General features: G+C 35.9%; 1 protein-coding gene across 2 annotated transcripts; it reads right to left on the bottom strand.

Moving 5' to 3' along the window:
- PPM1K (protein phosphatase, Mg2+/Mn2+ dependent 1K) lies at positions 1 to 21940 on the bottom strand. Of its 2 annotated transcripts, none has more exons than XM_011356308.2 (7): positions 21744 to 21939; positions 15313 to 15818; positions 13907 to 14007; positions 7443 to 7608; positions 7145 to 7289; positions 6043 to 6177; positions 1 to 3719 (listed from the first exon to the last, which is right to left on the bottom strand). In XM_011356308.2, exons 2-7 carry the CDS (start codon positions 15750 to 15752, stop codon positions 3588 to 3590), a joined length of 1119 nt encoding a protein of 372 aa, XP_011354610.1. In that variant the 5' UTR covers positions 15753 to 15818; positions 21744 to 21939; the 3' UTR covers positions 1 to 3587. The 2 variants fall into 2 exon arrangements, with proteins under 2 accessions (XP_011354610.1, XP_023384204.1); XM_023528436.1 differs by having other exon boundaries at positions 3569 to 3719; positions 6009 to 6177; positions 21744 to 21940.
- Between the last annotated feature and the right edge of the window lie 1180 nt (positions 21941 to 23120).

Genomic DNA, 23120 nt, shown 5'->3' with positions numbered 1-23120 from the left:
TTGGATTTTAGAAAATGTTTAATGCATACACTTTATTAAAATGGTGTTTTGTACACTGAGATATATGATTTTAGTCTGTTCACAGTTACTCTAATACATACATTTAAAATGATCAAAGCCGCAATTACATCAGCTCACTATAGGAAACGCTATACGCCCAAGTAGAATTTTGGTATACTATAAAACAAACCTGTACAAGAGCGCCTCAGCAGAAATTAAATTCATTTTGGACAAACCAAGCAGCTAAATTCTGTACTGGAAGCCAATGGCAGATGAGTCATTCTTGGAGGTGGAAGAACTCTATGATTTCATAGTCCGGAACAATCAATGTGACTATCAATGGACCATTTCAACCATTTAACAATCAATGGGAACTGCCAGAGTCAAGTGTTCTCATTCCAGATGCCAAAAGCAACAGGCAGGTCATCACAATTTGGCTTGTAAAGACATGACTTTTTATTTCTGCTTAAGTAATCCAGATAAGTGAATCTAATACATACAATAAAATATAACTCAACCAAAATTTTATGTCACTTTTCACAGATATGGGTATGTGAACAACTGAGGTGCTAAAGAAAATTATACGTTTAAATGTTTGATGGTAAACTTTAACCATCTCTTCCTCCCACCCTGCTTTGAAGCATTTTCTCACTGTCATATTACCATGAAACTAAATCCCTGTCCATTCCTAGAAAGGAAAATAAATGTCTTCTCTGATATTGAAGAAATAGCATGGGCCTACACATTTTCTGCCAAGGTTCTTAGAAAAAAAATCAAAATTCCACTTTGAAAAAAAAATAATTTCTATTTAGATTATGTGTTAATAATTCTTCAAAGTAAGTAATTTTTTAAAAGACTGGAACTTAAGAAAAGTTCACATCATAGAGTACAGAGATTCAAAACTGATCCCTCCAAAACTAATTTTAAAAAATGTATCAGCCTTTGAAGCACTTAAACACAAAGATCTATAACAAACGAACAGCTGATAGAAAGCAGGATGGCATTTACTTTTGAATATATAAGGTACTTAACAACTTATACTTGTGAAAATCATGATTTCAAGATAATTTTGCCAAAAAAAAATTGGCAAATAAAGTTTGGCCACACATTTAGAAAGATGATTTATATACTACATATAAATGAAAAGCAAACATAAATACAATTAATTTAAATTTAATTACATTAATGTAATTGACACCATACCTATACCCACATGGTAATAACCACATGGCAAATTCAGATAAAACTAAAAAACTATATTTAGAACAGTCCTTTTTTTCACTTTGTGCATAATTCCCAGCAATAGACTGACTTAGAAGCATAATACATGTATGTTTACCTTTTATGGATTATAATAATCTACAAGTTATTCTTCAACAGTGTGGCTTTTAAAACAAACATCAGTATGTTTTATGCCTTAGTCAAAGTTAACTGGTTTGGGGTTTTAAAAGCTTTTGAGGTGAAGCAGAGCAAGGCCCCGCCTCTGACCTACACCTATATACCCTACAAATTCCTCATTGTCAATCTTGGCAATCCAACTTAATGTAGTGTGACTCAGATCTTTGAACTTGATAACAACATTCCTACCCTTAGTTTTGAAAGTAAAAAAGGAATAGTTATGTGAAGATTTCAAACCAAAAGTAAAACTTATATCTTTAAATGTCATTTTGTGCTTTAGTTTTTGTTTGCTTATTAGCTTGGAAATTCTCCATACTCCTAAATGTAGCTACCATATTTATGTTCCAGGATCTGACTCAGAAAGAGCAAGAAAGTTTTCCAGCTTTCTTAGGCTACGTTTCGGTCCTCACTTCTCAAATAACAAATATAAGACTATATTCTTTCCTATAATGTCTTTCTTTCTTTCACCAAACTTCTTTGAATAAAAAAAATTGAAATATTTATTCTTTTTTCTTTCCAAAGGTAACTCCTGATTAATATAGGCTGGAAAACTTAATATTTTTTCTCTTTCATTCCCAAAAAAGTGAGGAAAAGATGTGAATATATATCTCGGGCCCTCTTTCTTCTAATAAGCTTTAAATAAAACTTAAGGGGAAAAAAAATTAACCCTGAAAACTGAGAGCTGAAGATATGTACTATACCAACTTTATCTTTTTGGTTTCTTTTTCTTTTGATTCTACAACAAAACTCCGCCATTCTTCACACTTAATATTTTTCTCACAGCCTATACTTTTACATGCAAATTACCATTATGCAACAGCGTAGCTTCAACATGCTGGCTCTGTTCCTGGGTTTCCCACATAAGTTACCTACCATGAAATATCTTCTACAGCCATTTTAATTCTATTTCCTGATCTGCCAATAACCATTGGGTCTCTCCTATAAAACTGTCCCTGTTTGTCAAGAGTCCTTAAGTATAAACATACCAATAATTTAAAGCTAACTGGTTAGTGAAGTAGTTTTCAGGATTGTTCCCTTTAATTTTCTATTACTCCAAAATACACATATGTACATACACTCACACATATAACAAATTTACACTATCTGCAGAAATAAACTGCAGATATAATTCCAAACACGCATTTAGAGATTTACATTTTAACAGCAAACCTACCTGCAAATATAAGGAAGTATAGTTTTATACTCCCAAATTACTTACCACGCTGAAATATAGAATGTTTTAATATTTTTGATTTAATCTTTATTATGAGTCTTAGAAATAAGCAAAAAGGAGACGTAAACCTCAAGCTATGTCTGTACCAATAGTCGATGTGGTATTGTTTTTACTAACACATTATCCAACATGCTTACTCTATACAGTGATATAAGCATACTATATACAAAACAGAGATAACAAATGCAAACTTTATGCAAGATACTTATACCATTTGTAGTTAACTTTGTATAGCTTTGACCAAAGGACTCAGCCTGTGCACTTTTTTCTGATATGAAGGAAGAGTCATATATCGATAGCATTCTTACCTACAAAATAGGAATGAATTGGGGGAGAGGGAACCTGGTGTCATAGTTGAAATATATAAGAGCACTGTTTACAAATATATGTATAATTTAGCATTGTCATATTATCTGAATTAATTTATTTCACATTTTTATATTTCCCAGTAAGTGGTCCAGAATACAAAATATAATAACAGAATTCAGTTTCACATTTATTTCTTGATACAGTTATCAAAAATTGAAACACTTCCTGAAAGGACATTGAGTAGCTATCAACATACTACTTTTGAAGAACCTGGAGGTAAGAACCTGTTCAAACGAATAAAGAACAAATGTGGACAAAAGAAACTCATAGCTGCCTAAGACTTTTAAAAATTAGAAATTTAACATTCAGCATGTATATCGAAACCACTTTTCATTTGCTCACTCAACTTAGACTCACAATAGTTGTATTACACATATATTTACACTAAGTATATACAGTTGAACATAAATATGATGGATATTTCTGAAAAACTATCATGTAAAGGATTACTAGGTTTACACTGGCTTGTATACTGATCTAGTGAGTCACAGGGTCACTCTGACATAGTTAACTTTTTGATTTAATCAATTTCTTGATTTAGTTACCGAATAACTGTTGTACAAAAACTCAAAGTCTCAGCAAATGATCAGGCCCATCGTCCACTGGAGGCAAAGCTTCTGCTGAATGAGAAATTGATTTCAGAGTTCTTGTATTTTCCCCAAGCACCAAAAGGCACCACTACTACAGTACTGTTATCTTCAGCACCATACTGTATTGCCTGCAAAATTTGGCAGGAAGGAAGAGAAAAACACTGGAAATCAGAGTCCGTACAAAGAGAAATCATCCTTCCTCTGGAAGATCAAACTTATTTAACAGTTACTAACCCAAATTATGTCACAGTGGTTTGGATTGTGATTCTTTCACCATATATCGATATCCACACAATTTATTAGATTGCACACAGCATAATAGATTATCCAAAACAACCACATTACTATATCCCATTGTAGTTATTTTGGCAACAGAAACAACCAATGGACTAAGTAAGATATAAGATATGCAACTCCTGAAGAAGAAAATACATGTAAAGCATTTAGCACAGAGACTAATACAAGGTAAAGACTCAGTAAGTGTTAGTCCTTACCTAGTATTTCTGTTTCTAGGAATTTAGCCTAAAAAATAACCTAAAAAAGTGGATATATATAAAGCTATAACTACAGAAAAGTTTATTATGCACCCTACAAAATAGAAAAGTGGCATAAACAATTTCCTACAGTAGGAGAACTGCAAATCAATTTCAGGACCTAATTCAAACAGTAAATTCAAACTAATTCAAAAATTCAAAACGTCAGCATTGTAAGAGTTCTTGGGATTATATTTAAGAACAAAAGAATTTCAAAAGACCTCATAGCCTGAGGCTGAAACCTCTGAAGGAAAGGATTGATAAAAAATACCACATGTAAAAAGCTTCAGAAAACAAAGAAATTTTAAAACAAATTGAAAGACGCACACAAAAAAATTGCATATCAGACAAATTACTAATATACTTAATATACGGGAAGTTCTTATAATAACCATAAAAAGACAAACATGCCTATAAGATAATGGAAAAAAACAAGCTGTAGAGATGAGAAATACAAGCTATGAAATACTATTTCTAAGTGTAAACTAGAATAATATTTCTGGAGAGCAATTTTGCAAACTTATAAAGGCTTTAGAATGCTGTGTATTCTTATATTTAGCAATTTTACTTCTAAGACTTTAACCTAAAGTCTGAAGAAAATAGATATGCACAAATAGATATAAAAATGTTTGTTACAGTGCTCCTCCTATAATATGGAAAAATGAACATAAACTAAATTTGCTGATAAGGGGAACTGTTAAATGAATGTATACAAATATATTGGAATCCTATGCAGTCATTATAAATATTATTGACCTTGTGAATTAGAGCACATGTATCTCAAGATAGGTAATTAAAATAAGGAAAGAAGTGATATCCATGGAACTAGGCCCATTTCCTTAATCTCATGAGCATACATAGTATCCAAGTGAACATAATTCATGCTTGCCCATTCATTTTCAAATAAATAATGCTTTTTAAGAAATGTCTTATATCTTAATTACAAATACTAGCAACTGAACCTAATATAATACTGAATGTCAACTGTAATTGAAAAAAAATAAAATAAAATAAAAAGTGTAAGAAAAAAAAAGTTTAGGCAAAATTTACCTCCAGAATTGAAAATGTAAAACTTGGGAAATGAAAAATAGCTTTTGAATTAAACTTTGCCTCTAATGATCAGTGGGCTATAACTTAAAAGAGCTACCTATCCAAACAGAATATTAAACAACACATGGAAATCTTACATTTTCTTTACTAGGTATTATCCAGCTTCCAAATTTTAGCTCTGACTGACACAGTGACACACAAAACATCCATACACCTTTTTTGTATTTGTTTGTTTTCACACACCCATTCTCGAAATCAGAAGTTGACTATGCTGTAGTGTTTCTATATTGAGTAATTACTTGGGAGCAGTCTCATTTAATGGTTAAGTGGTTAAACGGGAAATTGGCTGTCAGTTTGAAGTTTAAGCAACAACTATTCTGCAGCTTAACTGTTTCGTGATCTTGAAGTCACTTCTCAGCCTCTGTGCCTCAGTCTTCCTCATCCATGAAAAAGAGATATTACTAGCTCCAACCTCAGAGGGTTTTATAGTGATTATTACATGAGTCAAATATATATCAACAGAAGAGCGACACATAGTAAGGGATATATTAGTATTTACTATTATTATAATTTACTATTGCGATTATTATTATTTCAAGATGTGTGTACAAAGCTAAAAAATAAACAATACATTTCCTTGGCATACTAATTTTTCTTAACTACTTAGAACTATAAAAAAATGTTTTTAAGTTGGAAATATTATGGAGTCAAGTGTAAAATTCATTGTAAAACTGAAGCTAAAAGACAAGATTTCGAAGTAATCTCAAGCCTGTGGTAGTCCCTCCAGCCTGCACCACATCCTATACTCGGGTTTGTCCTCCTCTCCTCCCCCACCTTGGGACTTTTCTAGCAGAAGCTCTGCTGTCACCTGTTCAGTCACTGCGTGGGCTGCTTCACTGGGATCATGGCACTGATTGACAAAGTCACAAATCTCTTGACTATTCACCATGAAGTTAATTCCATCTGTAGTGAGGACCAGGAAGCTGTCATCGGCATGTTGTAGCTGCAGTCAGAACCAAGTGCACAGGATTATAAACTGTACTTGGCATTAGAATAATCTTCTTAATTCAAAGATTTTTATCTGTTTGCCGAGTGGTCATCTGTATTTAACAGTTAATAAGCAAACAGAATGAAAATGGAAGGCCTGTATTTAGGGCAAAAGTAGCAAGATTTGGCATCAACCATGGAGCACAAACCTAACGTTTACTTAGGAACACTAAAAGGGAAATAGTCAGATTGCTGAATGCGAGAGGCAGCGAGATATAATGGTTGAGAACACTGTCTCTGGAGCCAGGTTTCCTGAGTTTGAAAACTGTCTCTATTTTTTTGGCAAACATAGTTAAATTGAGCTCTATATGCTTTAGATTTTTTTCTCTGTGCAATGGGATAGCAGTAGCTATTTTGAACAGAGCCTGACACATAATAAATCCTATATAAGTATTTGTTAGATAAAATGAATAAAAGTGGGCTATCTATAAGACATGAAGTCATTCTGTTAATAAAGTCTGCTGCCATTATTGGAAACCTATACTATACTGTATCAGGCACTAGAGTAGTACAGGGGTTGCAGAGAGGGAGGTGTCAGCTCACGACTGGATGTGTGCTGGGGGAAGTGTGGATATTAATTAGTAGCATGCAAAAGATATCACGATTATTCAGCTTGCTGGAAAAGGGAAGTCAGGGTCAGCTTCCAAATGGAAGTGACACTTAAATGATCAGTTACAGGTAAGGAAGGGCGGGAGAGCCATTCCACCAGAATTCCATAGCTGGGTGAAACAAAAACCAAACATACATTAGGCTTGGAAGATAGTATCTTAGTTTGTCTGAAAAGCCGATCTATTCTTCCATTAATTACTCCCTTTAAAAAATCATTTTGGCTTCACTTAAGGCTTCCAAAAAAGCTCACAGCCAGAGACAACACTGCATTCATTCCTTGTATGTGTATCAAGTGTTTTCAAGTCCTTTCTTACCTTAATCCTCTTTGTTTCGGGTTCTGCTATCACACCACTGTTTTTAAGATCTAAATCTCCAAGACTCCTTGTCATCGCAAGTCTGCCATTCACATGAGGCTGCCCCACACTATTCCAAGCTACGAAACCACCACATTTCTTGATCCTGGTCAAGAAAAAGTTAGACTCTGATGCGAAATCCAGAAAACCAAGGCAGAGTTAAACTTAAGCATGAAATCAATTTAAAATACAAGGTTTCATCTCTATGAACTATATATAAACAACATTCTCAGAATAATTGATCAGTTAGAGGTGGTACCTTTCTTTTTCATCTTTCCTTTCTGGAGTATGGTCAATGGTCAGCTTCATGGGTTTTCCTTTTCTACACAAAATAGCCTGGCTATCCCCAACACTGGCTACAACCAGTTCAATACCATCTCTCAACAAGGCTACTGTTGCTGTCGTCCCAGATGTCAGAAGGGTTGCTGTAAACATTATGAAGAAGAGTACAAGTTATTGACAGTCAAATGATTGTATTGAATTTTTATTACAAAATAAAACAGGCAAGTTAAACTAACGCTGAAATGTATCATTCTAATTTAACTAGAGCTATGCAAATAAAAGGCAAGTGAACTATGTAAGTAAGAGCATGCATAGAAAGAAGTATTTAATTCAGTAACAAGGCTCCATGCAAACAGAAAAAGTTACTTCCTAATTTCGTAAACAATGCATCACTGTCTCCAAATGGCCTCAATTTATATCAAGTACAGCTGACATAAATTTATAATAATTATTATGACACCTTTGTGTGTATTATCAGGTGTCAGGATTAAAAGTATTACATTTTAATTAGACTAGCTAATATGGCAGGGTGACTTAGGTCTACTGAGCCATTCAGGCAAACCGACTTTTCTATAATCTATGGACTCAGAAGATTATTATTTTTTCTTCCATTTCTTACTCCTATCCTATGAAAGTACTATCAATTAATGGGCTAAGCAAGATATGCCAAGGGCATATCATTAGCCCTTCAAGTGCTGTATTTTATATTCTTTCATTCTACAAACTCACCAAAAAACTCTAAAATGGTTAAAGGCTCACATTCTTTTCTGTTTATCTTTGTTGTTCTCAGACATGAAACAAAGTTGCAACTATCATTATATTAGGAGAAAATTTGCGGGGTAGAGAATGATATTCATTCTAGTTTCCCACAAGCTTGATATAGTTAACACTTTTAGCTCCGCAAGGATCTAATACACTCCGTCTGTATCCAAATGCGGGATAGTACAGCTAAGTGCTGTTCCTGTGGTCATTCCCTGGGCCAAAAGCACTCCAAGAATATTAATTTTCTCAGACCAATAAGGAATAAAATTAAATGTTACTTGGCCTGAGGTCACCACTATCTCCTCCATCCAATCCAAACTGCATTTTACATCTTCCTTTGAACTATTCTAGCAGTGTCTGCCTTCAGTTCTTTACTACTTGTCAAAAAAAAAAAAAAATTAAGGTGATTGAGCCTTGCTAAAGTGAAATACTGTGAATTTATGGTCTAAAAAGTAAACAAATTGAAGAAATTGAAAAAATAATAACTTATTTAAAGCAGGTATTATTTTCTATAACATAGTTAATTCCCTAAAGCATCTAAATCAAATATTCAGGTTATCATCCAAAGACTACTGACTTCAAAGAAGATTTAGGAAAAACAAAGTGCTATTGATTTGACTGATTGAGGCTCAATATTTCCAAATTTTTTTAAAAGAAACAACTTAGAAAAAACTATACCAGTAATGCATTTTGGAAAGATATACATAAAAATATATTTTCCAATCAGCATATAAAAATGCCTGCTTTAATCAGAAAAGTAAAATAGAAAAACATGAATAAACTCTACTTAATCATTTCTATCCATGCTGACTTTATTGAAAAATAGTATTTCTAGTTCTACTGTCTTCCCATTTGTCTCTTGATTTTGGAACTATTATGCCAAAGCAACAATATCTTGGAAATGCTAAAGTATATTTGTCAATGTACAACAGAAATGTTTAGCATAAGTATCAGTAATATTTACATTACAAATGTTAACTCTTGAGTTTCCCAAAATTCAATACAATGGACTCTTGACAGTCTATCTTCTGTAACATTTTCAAATGACTAGAGGAGCCAGGCAAGGGAAGACAGCATTTACTCAGGTGATAGCTGCTCAGGGAGTTCAGAATTCCTCTCCTGTGTTTAAACTGTCAGCAGCAGCTTTTCAAAAAAGTTGCTTTTAATTGGCTACATCGAAAGAGTTAAAATTTCATAAATGAAAATTTCAAGAGTAGCTGTTTAGGATTGTAACTCATGGCTCGGTCACCTAAAAATTTGAAAGAGCTTAAATTTTTACCAACCCAACTTGACAGTTCCAAAATCCCAGGATATATGGGAAAGTTCTCAAAATTGTTGATTCTGGTTTGCTAAGCATCTAATAATATAAATATTAAGTCAACATTTATTTTCATTTAACATAGAAGTAAAAATTCTCACTTTTTGTCCTAACAACAAAACTATAAAACTAAGACATCTTCAATAAGTTCTTAACACTCACTGGACATTTTCTACTGCAAGTCATCTCAACTAATGGGACAAGGAGGATGTGGGAACCTTCCAGTAGTCCAGGCTAGGAACCGCTGGACTCCTCCACCTGGGACAAAATTAAGCAGATCTCTCTTGCCACTGAAGCCCAGCATATAGTGTCCACGGGCTCCAGGTCTAGAGCTGCTGACCAGGCACAGTTCTCTGCCACAAATAACACGCACAGAGGCAAATAGGAAATTCACCCAGGAGTTTTGTTCAAACATTACAAACCTGCAACACAGGGGAGGGCAGAGAAAGAGCTGCAAAATAAGGGGAAGGGTTTTTATTTCAGTGAAAATTTCACTTGCAAATTATATAATATTCCAGGGGATGCCAAATCAAAGATTCCAAAACTCAGTTTGCCCAAGTTGATGGTATTTTGTAGTTGAGTCTATTTTTCATCACAGAGTAACACTTAAGTTTTGTGGCTTCCCAAAGCAAGAAAAACTATATAACAATGCATGTGTAGAAAAACATTCAGTGACACAGACACACATCTACATACTTATATTCTCTCTCACACACACACACAGTCACTCAAATAGGCCTTAAGAGTAAATCAGTACCTTTATTGATTTGAAAAAAATGCACTGTATATTCTTTTGGTAGCGATATCAGAATTGTCTCAATAACAGAAGGGAAATTTCATGAGCTTAACAAAATATTCGTCGTATCTGACAAGCAGTACTTAGAGAGGATGTGAACTACAATATACCACCAAATTACTGGGATTTAAATATATCAAGAAAGAATTAAAGCACGTCCAAAATCAGATGCAAGGAGTAACACACTTGTTCCGGTGTTCAATGCAGGATTCAGTATCTACAAGTCATTTTTTAGTAGAATGATTAATTGTTTAAATAAAGGCTAATAAGGCTCTTGAGCTCTAATGCATGTTTATAGTTTTATATAATTCATAAAATGGGTGTTTCTGCAGCTCTCTCTTTCCCCCAGTGTTGCAAGTCCACATATCAGAAGAAAAATGATGGAGAATTTGAAAGGCAACAGAAAGAGAAAAATCTATGCTTTTCAAAGTCTAATCTTCTTCCCCTCAGTAATTATTCAACTGTATAAAACCAGTACTGTTTTAATATTTATTAAAAATGGGCTTTTCAGACATGTATGACTCATGAACCCCAAAATCAAAGTAATAAGCTGAGAGCAGTAATAGCACAATAAGAATCTCTCTTCAATGCTATTCCCTCATTTTTTCTATTGGCTACCCCCAGCATAAGAAGCATACTCAAAAACATGGTGTTTCTAACACTGGTTGTGTAGTAGTTTAATTCTTCTATAAAGAGATCACATAATATGAAGAGCACAGAAGTTTCCGATGAGACTCACACTGTTGTCACCATCTCCAACTCTGAAAGACAGAGCAAGTCTTCTCTTTTTTTTATCCATTTGTCTCTTGAAAAATGTTGTTGCTTTCAAATCTTATGCAATCTAAAAACACTATGAAGTTTATCAGATATATAGTATTATAATCTAATTTTTCTACCTTCTGCTTACGTGACAACTAGTTCATAAGCAATAGACAGATGGAATGCCATTTGAATTTACTGACTGGTGAATTATAAAAATACATAACTGGCATAAATTGAATACAAAAATGTTCAAAGATGATGATGAAATTAGCTATTTATAAATAAGGGTAAATTCGAAATTCATCAAGTCAATAAATATAGCTGGTATTTCTTAGGGGCAAGATTCTTTTTTTTTGTTAGTAAGTGGCACTCTGATTTTATTCTCCTCAAACCACCCCCAATTTAAACTAAAATAGTAAATATTTTAAATGCTAATGGGATAATTTGAAGTAATTTATGCAGATGTGACAGCTTTGGACTAAAGTCTTGAAAAAATGAGAATGTTTTATTTTCACTTTATTATATTTTCACTTTCTCTTAAGAAAGCTAATATATAATTGAGGGGCACTCCTCTCATTTATACTTGAAATTCCGCCATTAGTGACTCATGTCTATGGTTTAACCAATCTTTTTTCAGGTTTCTCGTACTTAAATTCGAATCTGTTCATGAGCTATAACTCATTAAAACATATACATTATACTAATAATCATGTTAAATCAGCTATAAGATAATCAAGTAATAAATTATAATAGCTTTGGTGAGATAAAGTAGGCAGTAGACATCAGTTCAGTCCAACTGAGCACCTTCCAGATTCTATGCAGAGTGCTGAACAATGGAGATTTGAAATTGAATAAGCTATTCACAGGAAGAGTTGGTTCAAGGAGGAGAAATGGGGCTGACAGAAGGAAACTGGAGAGGGTAAACTGCATTAACTTCACAATTTTATTTAACTGACACTGGTCCTATTCATATCTATGCCAAAAAGAATATTATACACTCTTCTAATACTGATACTACTTCAGTTCTTACTAAAAACTAGAAAAAAACTGAACGATAACTTTGAAATCTGAAATGGTCTGTTTTTTTTTAATCCACAAATCAAAAAGTTAAACAACATAAAGCATCCTATCTTTAGTGGCTTTAATACATTTGATAAAATAGGTCCCAAATATCAAAAGGCAATTTTTACCATCTTTGAAAGCCTTAGCAACTTATTAATAATAAATTTTAAAGTTGTTCTCAAAACACTTAATGAAAACCTGGCCTAGTAAGCTTTGCATGTTTATAGAATAGCTAGGGCACACCACCTGCACTGCAGCCAAAAAACATCTTGATGTGAGATACAGCCAAGCTTGGTATGGATGAAATAAGCATGCTGATATGGACACCAATATTCAGAGTTATAAAAATAAAATGATAAGAAAGTGTTTTAATTTTCTCTTCTCCTTCATATATTCTACCCATTAGGAATAAGAGATAAATCTTATGCCTAAAATGTGCCCTCTCTCAGCCCCTATTTTGATAAGGTGAGGGGCCAGCTAGAAGGAAAAAAAAGTCCAAAGGAATGAAGGAGAAGATAAGAAAATGGGCCAGATGATCTACGAGTGAGAAAATAAATTCCTCAACAAAGAGACGGACTCTAATGCTTTTCTGAGGAGTATGATGATGGAAAGTTTCTCAAAAAGAGCAGGAAAAACCTAGAGATGGCAAAAAGAGCCATCCTAGAGTCATCTAGTCTAATCCTCATCATTAAATACGCCCACGAGAGAGGCTGCAGTGGGTGCCAAAAAAACCCCAGCAACAGCCCTTTACCTCTCTTTGAATTTCAGTTCCTTATTTGGGAAATGGGGGGAATTTTCATGCCTAGGAACTCCAACTGAAAATTGTGAAAATGGCATTCCGGTGGTGCACTTTGAGCTTCTTTAAACAAGAGGATGAACCAAACAATGGTTAATAATTATTGCATGATTCCTTTCCACTTTATATGCATACATTTACATGGTTGCTGCACAAGTTTTCAAGATTAAGCTTTGAGCAAAATATTTTGGGGCCAGCTAACTAGAAAACATTCACTACATTTTCCTGAAATGGTTTTGATAAATTTAGTCAAAATCAGAAACATTTTACTTTCAAAATTTAAGGACACATAGTACACGAAATTTTCAATTCACCTTATGTCTAACAAATAAAACCAAAATATCACTCATTACCACAGAAAAGCTGCAAGATCAAGCTTTTGAGAGTGGGAGAAAAAATATCTTCATTCTAATTATACAATTAATAAGTATTTAGTGTATATTAGTCATTGTTCTTTCCTTTCTAGAATCAATTAGCTTTTTTCCTCTTGCCTGAACAATTATTGTCCTGGCTAGATGAGATTACTTTATACTATATTTCAGTATTTGTTCATCAGATTTATCTGAAGAAACAAAAATAATAAACCCTCGAGGGGGTTGGGGGAAGGGGGGAAAAAAGAAAAAAAGAAAAAAAAAAGAATAATAAACCATCTCATAGCATGGACATCTTGTCCATCAAACAAGCAAAAGATTCAAAATGTTTTAATCTTTTTAAAATTAAAATTCAATATCAGACCCATTTTAGATCTTCAATTTCTGAACAATTCTCCAAAGTATTTCATTTAAAAGTGAGGTATTAACATCAGTTTGGATGCAAACAGCATTTAAAGTGATTCTTTATGTAAAATAATTTTTAACATAAACATCCAATTCCCAAATGCTAAAGGACTTAAATTGTTTCCATGACATTCCCCAGGACCCTAAGAAATGCGATTATTTTACTTACCATCAGCAGACAGTTGGGCGTGGCTCGAAAAGGCTTCATCTATTTCTAGAAAAGCCAAGGTCAACACAGTTTCCAAGTTCTTCTCTTTAGGAAGCAAATCCCTTTGTGGGGAGAAAAAAGAGCCCCAAGCAATAATTGTATAATAGGTTTCAGTCTTCCTCTCCTCTAGAGGTCATTCTAGTTAACAGTCACTCCATGCAATGGACCTCCATGGCTTGCCTTTCAGATGCTCATTAAGTATCTACTAGGTAACAAGCATAATGATAAGTCTCTAAGGACACTAAAATAAAAGTCTTAAAAGATTAATCTTAAAAGATTAATCCTCAGTACTGCAACCCTGAGAGGTCAAGAGTTCCTTTGTGTTAAATTAAACCATTGAGTTCTTCTGCGGAATAAGGCAAAATATACATACATCCAATAATGAACAGTATGAACAACTATACACAGGAAAACAATAGTCACATGGCCATGTTCTCCCTGTCTTTTAATACTAGCAGTATTAAAAGCAGTATAATCCTCAAAAATACATTAATAGAAATTGCAGTAAATAAACTATGAAAAGGGCTCCAAAACAGCCGCATTAAATGCATTTTCCCCATACTAATGCCAGTCATCTAAAGCTATTTTCAACAAGTATTCAAAGCTATTCATACCACTTGAGGGAATAAATACCATTTATTGAAGCACTACGTGCCATGTACTGATAGGGGTAAATGCTTCTCATAGATTCCCATAGCACATAAGGTCATGTACTTTACGTTAATTCACTTGAAATGATCACAAATCCCGTAAGGTAGATTCTGCTCGTTAAAAAAAAACCAATAAGCCCAAAATCGAGTCACTTGTACTAACTCCATGTCACCAAACCACGGCTTAGTGCCTAACCTAATTGAAGTTTCAACTTTCTCCAGGAATGTAATCTTAACAAGTTAGTCTGGAATTCTCTGGTCAGGAACAGTGAGGTAACCTGTCACATAGGCCCTTTCCATCCCCCAAAGATGAGGTAATCTGTTCTTTTCTTACCCCCTCCCTCTCTGCCTATATAATAAGACTTTAATTTTGTTCAGCTTCTCAGAGTTCTTTTCTATTTGTTAGACAGGATGCTGCCTGAATCATGAATCATTCAAAAAAGCCAATTAGATCTTTAAAATTTGTCCATTGCATTTTTGTCATTTAACATACTTAATGCTCTCACCAGGGGAGTTGTTAAAACATATATTTCTGAAATAATAATCATCATCAGTAATAAATGGCATGCTTGAGCTACTGCTCATTCATAAAACAATAGCACAAAACCACCACTCAAATAGCCATGTTAAGACTGAACATCTCAGCCAAAAGGAGAACGTTTAAACACAAAGCATAAGGCAAACTGCAAAGTCAAGAGTGAAAGTCATTGTACATACATGATGCATTTCTCCATGTGGGTGTGGCAGAAATCAGCAGCTGCAGGTCCACCATGTCCATCATACACCGCAAAATACAGGACCTCCTCTGTCAGCTGAGCAAAGTCAAATCTGTCTTCATTCACTTTCCGTTTGCCAATCTGTGAGGCGCAGCCCACATTTTCCAAGCTGATTTTGGGTATTGGCTTGCCATACTTAATGCTGGGCGGCAGCAGAATTGGCTCATCGATGCGGTTATCCCAGATCCCGAAATTATCCCAGGTGGTTGGATGCCCACTACCATCCGGATCAAACCGAGAGCACCTGGACTCTGAAGTGGAGCTGTGGCATGTGGGCGTCACCCACCTGTCATCCTGCAGTAGGCGGGAGCTTAGCAGCACTCTTCTTCTCACCTGGTTCCCACCTCCTCTAACCAAAGTAATTAAGGCAGTCGTTGACATATCTCAGCTCCAGAAGACTCAGTAATCAGGGACAATAATGAAATATCTTCAGGGGAAATGATGCAACTAAGGAGAGAGAGAGAAAGGAAGAGAGAAGGACTCTATCAGTAATTACAAATATAATGGATATATTATTTTATTAGATATTACCAAAAATGAAGGCATTAATGAATGTCACACCTAACAGCCAATTTCTAAGATTAGTGAATCAAAAATGAATTGATTTTGGATAGTGGATTAGTGGTTACCAGAGGGAAGAGGGGGAGAGGGGTGGTAGATTAAGTGTAAAAGAGGTCAAATATTTGGTGACAGATGGAAGTCTAACTATATATAGGTGGTGAACACATAATGCAATATATATACAACATACTGTTGAATTGTATACTTGAAATTTATTGGATTTTGTTGATCAATGTCACCCCCAATGATTTTTGTTTAAAAAAAAAATGAATCGATTTATTTATTTATCCCATTCACAGTATTTAAGTCATATAAAAATCTGACTATGTACACATTTCATATAGAACAACTGCTTCTCAAACTTTAACCTAAAATCACCTTGGGACCTTGTTAAAATGTAGATTCTGATCCAGTCTGTCTGGGGTGAGGTCTGAGATTCTACATTTCTAACGAGGTCCCAGGTAATGCCTTGTCGGGTCTGGCAGGCTGATACTTTCAGTAGAAAGAATATAGGTAATAAATAAATATTTCTTCTCTTCCATTGCTCTGAAGAAAAGAAAGGTACATATATTAACAATAATGATAACAAAGTCTCTTATAAGAGACAGAAATTAGAGAAGAAAAAAATAACTGGTTAATAGAATTTTTATGATAGCTCTGTATTCAGAGTGTCTCAGTCTTAGCAAAGACACACCTAGGATCTGAATTCTGTCTTGTCTTAAGATTTCTCAACTTACTAAACTTTACACACTATATTACCACGGTTAATGTAAACTGGTTCATGCAAACATTCCCACAGGCACATGGATGAGCCAATTCTGATGCTTATCTTGTGGTCGATACTCATATGGAGGGTGGCACTGCATTTGTGACAAGCAGCCCTGATTTATGAGCTATTGCTCTATGCATTTACATTAACAGCTGCAGTTCTCTCCTCTCCCACAACCCCAGGAGCCCACCCATACCTTAAACTCATTGCTGACAACTCCAACAGGAGACAGCACCAGAGACAAGACTACAGTTTTTTGAAACTATTATTCTGCCCTACTTCTAGACTCTGCCACAAAGCTATATTCTAAAGCCTCCTCTGGATGTGGTGACAGGGAATTCTTACAGCCCCACAGGAAGGGCTGTTTCTGGCAGTTTTCCATACAAATAGGTCCTAAGCAAAAATTCATCTCCATAGTACTTTGTTCTGTTATTTTATGAATTAAACCAATTTGAAAATATTGCATGATGTTAAAATTTAATAATGCTGGTGGAGGGTATGTAGGTGTTATATTATTCTCAATTGTATGGTTGAATTATTTCACAATAAAAAAAATGAGCTTGAAAAAATATATCTCCACAAAAGGCACAAACGTACACAACAAAAAAAAACCCCAGCTTGTGTGCGTCTATGAGAAAATGCATTACAGATTTCAAACAATCATTTTCAAATAAATTTTTGGAAATCAGTGTAGCTATGTATATGAAGAGACATTACTCTCAGCTATTTAAGCAATGAAAGACATGAGCCCTGTATTTAGAATAAAGATGGCACCCCTAACATTGAATTGTTATCATGAAATACTTAGGAGGCCATTTCTTCTTGGCCTTTTAGCTAATATCATGTATGAAAGACTGAAACTCGTTTCCTTTATGACAAGTTGGAGATGGTAGAGACACAGCATCTCTGGTTATCAAGCATCAAAGAGAAGTAACACATTCCATTACAAAAAAAAATGAAGTGTTAATTTCTTTGCTTCTATTTGAAGTTATATTTTATTCAGCAACAATAACTGTCAAATAAAGCTGATGATGTGTGAAGAAATTTCAAACTATAATGCAATCTAGCAAGTGAAAGAACTAAGTATTAATTATTGTTGGAGATGATTCACAAAGCAGATTAACACCACATAGAAAAAAAATAAAACTTTAAGTGAGTTGATTAGAAAACACATTAGCATTTGAAGGGTGCACCAGAAATTAGCAAAGTACTATTCTTTTGACTTCAATCTGAAAGCATGTATGCCATATTCAGCCTTGGGTCATTGTGTAGTCATGTACCTACTTTAAACAAGTTCTAACATTACAAACAAATATTGAAAAAGTTTTTCTGCAGTTTTTATAAGATATTTTTGTCCTGCTCCCCCCTTCTCCATCCCCCAATTATGAAAATAAAATAAAATAAAAAGCTGCATTTTCAGCAGGGAACAAATATCCACTGGAAACATTATTTAAGAGTGAAACTATGCAAGTTGAGCAGTTTCTTTAAGCCTTTAAGTACTAAAACCAATCATCGACCTGGCTTCATCTCATCTATTATTTGCACAATCACCTCAGAAAGCGAGCAGAATAGTCATAGAAAAACATTTTCTTTAAGGCCTGCTATTGGCATAGATGAAATGTGAGGCAAATATATAGCTAGTTTACATTACTAGGTAAGGGTCACTCATGTAAGCAAAAGACTGTACATGTGGTTTCATCTCCTTTTCCATATGCAATGTAACTAACCCATACTAATTTCCCCTGTATTCCTGAAGAAAAAATTCAAAGGAAACCTGAGTTCCCATGCTAAATAACAACTTTGAATTAAACTCACACACAGATCAAGAAAAGTTTCCTCCATAGCTTCAAACTAGGAATCAGCCATCATAGGCCCCCAGCTCTCCAGATGCCCATAGAAGTGTCTCTGCACTGACTAGCAGACAAAAGAGAAGAAATTTTTGACATGAAAAACACGCAAAAGCATTCAAAAAAAGGGGGAGGGTGGAGCAGTGTTCTTTATAACAAGAAGAGTGAAGAACAAACTGACAAACACCTAAAAAATATTTTTATTATTTGTCAGTTCAGAAATTATAAATCGGCATGTATTTATCATTCTGCTAGTTAAAAAAAGTTATTCAGGAATCCTTTGTCAATCTCTCAAACGGAAATCAAGCCTAGCTTATTTTTATAAACCATTTTAACATTTATATTCAATCTTTGAAAGTCGAAATCATCCAAAAGGGTCAAAGGGTGAAAGACATTTGAGTACACAAAAACGTCAGAGCAAAAGTTAAATGAACTAAAAGTACAAAAACATATTATGTTACACATCATGTTCTACTAGCAAGAACAAAATTTAAAAACTATGTTAAGCAAGAAAGTAAACAACTCGATTGGAATCCTAGCTACATAACAGGTTATATAAGCAACCTAAATTATACTGATAGTCATAATCCAAAAGCGGGGTGGGGAAAGGATGGACAATCTTCCACTTAGACCACACTGTTCTCCAAATTCCTTCTTATTTTCTAATCAAAACAAAAATGTATCTCACAAATTTACTTTAATTACATGAATGTTTAAAAATGTGAGTGCGCACACATATATGCATACACACACACACATAAAAAAACCCTACATATTCTATATACTGTCAATAAATACCCTCAAAATACTTTCTTTTTCATCATTTTCATATTGATTTGTGTGACCAGACCTTCTCCATCTTCCTCCTCCTCAAAGTTTTAACTAGTTAACTTGATATTTTAAAGTCCTAACAAAACTGACTAGTGAGGTCAGTTGGCCCTGGTTTAACAATTCTGACAGGGGGCGGGGGCGGGGGCGGGAGGAGTGTCTCAGCAAAGAGAGTTAAATTGTAATATTTTAAGTTGTAACAGGCACAGAGATTTACATAAGATCACTGGTGAAAACCCACATTTTCAGAGTAGGAAATCTCAGGTGAAAAACATCATAAGGAAAAAAAATGCATTTGGTTTGTAGTTTGAAGTACATACATGATTTAAAAACTAAAGGGGGGGTGATAAAAAGCCACATAGCTACAAGATTGCTATGTCAAGTTTACATTTCATTTACTCACATTTTATAATCTCAATGGGTTTAAAACCTCAGAGCTATCCAAGTTTATTTTTGGAAAAGGGAGACACTCACTGTCTCTGGCAGGAGCTTGAACTGGAAACTTGAGTAAAACTGCTCTTGACTGTTAAAAGCAGGTCATAAGTTTGTCGTTATGGTTTTAAACCCATGCCAAATTATTCAGGAGTTCTAAAAATTAATATTACTGACACCTGCTTAGATTTATTCCTCCAACGACAATATTAGATTTATTCCTCCAACGACAATAAGTATTCATATCTGCCTATGATAAAGTGGCACTCGGGTATCTTTATATCAGTAACTTCCATAATGGAAACAAGGTAATTTTAATATTCTTAAACCAAATATTTATCAACTTTTAAAAAACAATCAATGCATCCCAATAAATTCAAATAGTATGGTCGCTTCCAGAATGTGTTCCAGGAAATTTGGACTCTATGTCTTCTTTATCAGTACCTTGGCTAGGAGGAAGGGAAAGAAAGTCTACACGAGGGAAAAAACAACAAAAACCCCAAACGATTCCCCTTAGGTTTGATGGAAACATGTGTTTAGGTGTGTGAATAAAGAACATGAGAGCAGTGAAAAGTACTCATTATTCTAATTCTGTCAGTGTCTTTTAAAACATTTTATTTAATATGGATACAATTCACAGACTATTCCAAACCTATACCTTCATACTTCATGGAAGAATTTTCCTTTACATTCTATATTATCACCAGCACCTCTCCGTTTTCTTTCCTCATCTCTCAGTTAACAGTCAAGGGAGGTGGCTGTGTCAGTGGTCAATAGAAAGTGATTTAAGGGTTGCAAGAAAAAAAATCATTAGCCGAGATCTCACTACTCAAAAATTATGCCTAAGGTATTTTATTACACAGAGATGCATCTGGTCTTTTCCTGGACTATAACGACACCGTTGTTGTTTTTCAAGACCATTATAATTTGTCACTTTAGTCGCTTATTCTGAAACCGCCCGACAACCTCACTCTTTCCTCTGCCCTGGCGAAGGGTGCAAAGGACTGAAGAGGCCTTGTTGCACATTTCCAGTCTGAAGCTCAGAAAGGCTAAATGGAGCTTTGGAGATTCCAAATTCCCAGGCTATTTCCATCCGGAATCTCGTCTTTGTCACCTCCTGTGAAATCTCTAATCTACAGAAATTGGCTGCCACAAAGCCTAATTACAATGCTCTCCTAGGAAAAGAGCAAAACCCTCACATCGACACCAACCAAGGCTCTGCATCCTTCTTTATTCTGAGGCCCTGAAAACCTCCGTGTTGCACAATTCAGGATCCTGGGCTCGTCTCCCCGGCCGTGACAGATGAACGCCTAGTGTGATACAGGGGAAGAAGCATACCCTCTCGCCCGCGCAGCACTGCAGATGGCTGGGTTTCCCCTAGCACCTACCGCCGCCGGGTATCCACCTCCCAACCACCCTCTCCAAATATGGATCCCAGGTGTCGCCTACGTCTCCCTCTCCCCGGCTGCAGCTGCGGCGACGACGCCGCGTCGACTCCTACAGCATCCTCGACGCGGGGCCTCGCTAAAGGGTGACACAAGGGGCAGCCCCTGCCTCCCTTCCATCGTCCCTTCCGCGGTCCCTTCTTCCCTCTGCCTCGGCGGACCCAACTTGCTGAGCTGGCGCCTCCAGCCTGCGGTCAAATTCGAGGAGTCTCAACAGAAAACGCCTTCAGCCCGCAGTGAAGCCCAGACCAGCTGCCCCTGACCTCAGAAGGAAAGAAAACGGCGCACAGAGAATACAGACACCGACCGTGGAGCTCGGACTGAGGAGGCTGAGGAAATTCAACCTATATTTCCTCTCGCGTCCTAGGAAACCCTGCCCCATTAACTATCCATTCTACGATCTGGGAGCGGTGGGATGCGACCCGGCCTATAAATGATATTATAAAAAATTAACAGAAATCAAAATAAAGTGAATTCCCTAGGCTCTTACCTCGTGATGGTTAGGTTCCTGGAAATTTTTTAATTAGCTAACGAAAGGCGGAGGAGGTGCTTTCTTGGTCGGTAAATAAGACTGCCTTCTCCGATGTTTCTGATCTCTGGAGCAAGCACTTAGAACAGCCACTGGTTAGTTTCCTGGAAATTCTCGAGAATTTGACTCCCGCAGTGGGCCAAATGGAAAAGGGAAGGCTGTTTCCCCTGACTGACGGCAGCCCTGACCAATCTGCGCTGAGAAAGGCGGTAGGCTTGCCGTCGGCGCACCAATCACAGATTCCAAAGGGAACGAGCCTCCCTGTAACTGCAATTTGACTTGGCCGACTTCTAGCACTGCGCTAGGGACCGACATCGACTTGGGCCAGTAGAGGCTAGCGGTGACATCCCACCCGCCCGAAGGCCTGGGCGCGCGGGCCAATGATGGGGCGCCTCGGCAGTGGGCGGGGTCGGGAGACTGTTCCTAGCCAGCGAGTCCATCATCAGGGGGCGGGGCGGGGAAGGAGAGGTGTCGTTTGGGGTTTGGGGGCTGTAGATGTGACAACTAGGAAACCAAAAAAGGAATGCTAACAACACCTGGGCAAAGGGCTTCTTGAAAGGCATCTGGTTCATTGCTATTCTTTGAAAAACTCGAAGTGCAGCATTCTTCGTGACTTAACAGGCATCTTGTGATCCCCTGAGATTGTCGATTTTTTCGTTCAACAAGTATTTCCGTTTATGTAGGATTTTTTTTTTTTTTCGTATTTGAGGCACTGTGCTAAGCACTGGAGATGCAATCCCGACTCGAATAGACTAGAAGTGATAGCTGCCTTCATATAGCTTACAGTCTAATGAGGAGCAAGAGGGAGAAAACAAACAGGTAAACAAGCAAATAAAATAACAAATCATGTCAAGGAAGGAAATAGACAAGGTGTGGATATAGAGAATAATAGGAGGTTGATGTGACATAGGGAGGCTTGTTATGAGAGAACTTTATAACATTTAAACGGAGACTCGGAGAGTAAGAAAACAGGAAAGTGACGATTCTTCAGGCAGAGGGGACAGCAAAGCAAAGGTCCTGAGGTGGGACAGCTTGAAATTTTGGAGGAACAGAAAGGTCAATGTGGCTCCAATGTAGAGGTAGGGGGAGAGCAGCATGACATGAGGTTGATGAGGTAGACAGAAGCCAGACCATGTAGCCAAGTGTTGGAGTGTGCATTAATTTTAAATTTAATGGGACTCTTGAGACATTTTAAGCAAAGAACTAAAATGATCTGATTTAGACTTTAAATCACTTAGGTTAATTTGTTGAGAACAGATAAAATAAGCTATTGAGAGAGTGGTTAGGAAGCTATATCAGATGAAACTCAAGGTAGGAAATGACCTGGTTTAAACTATG

This window comes from Pteropus vampyrus, unplaced genomic scaffold (assembly GCF_000151845.1).
Source record: "Pteropus vampyrus isolate Shadow unplaced genomic scaffold, Pvam_2.0 Scaffold25, whole genome shotgun sequence".
In the NCBI taxonomy this organism is placed as follows: Eukaryota; Metazoa; Chordata; class Mammalia; order Chiroptera; family Pteropodidae; genus Pteropus; species Pteropus vampyrus.
This window is presented reverse-complemented; position numbering and strand designations above follow the sequence as displayed.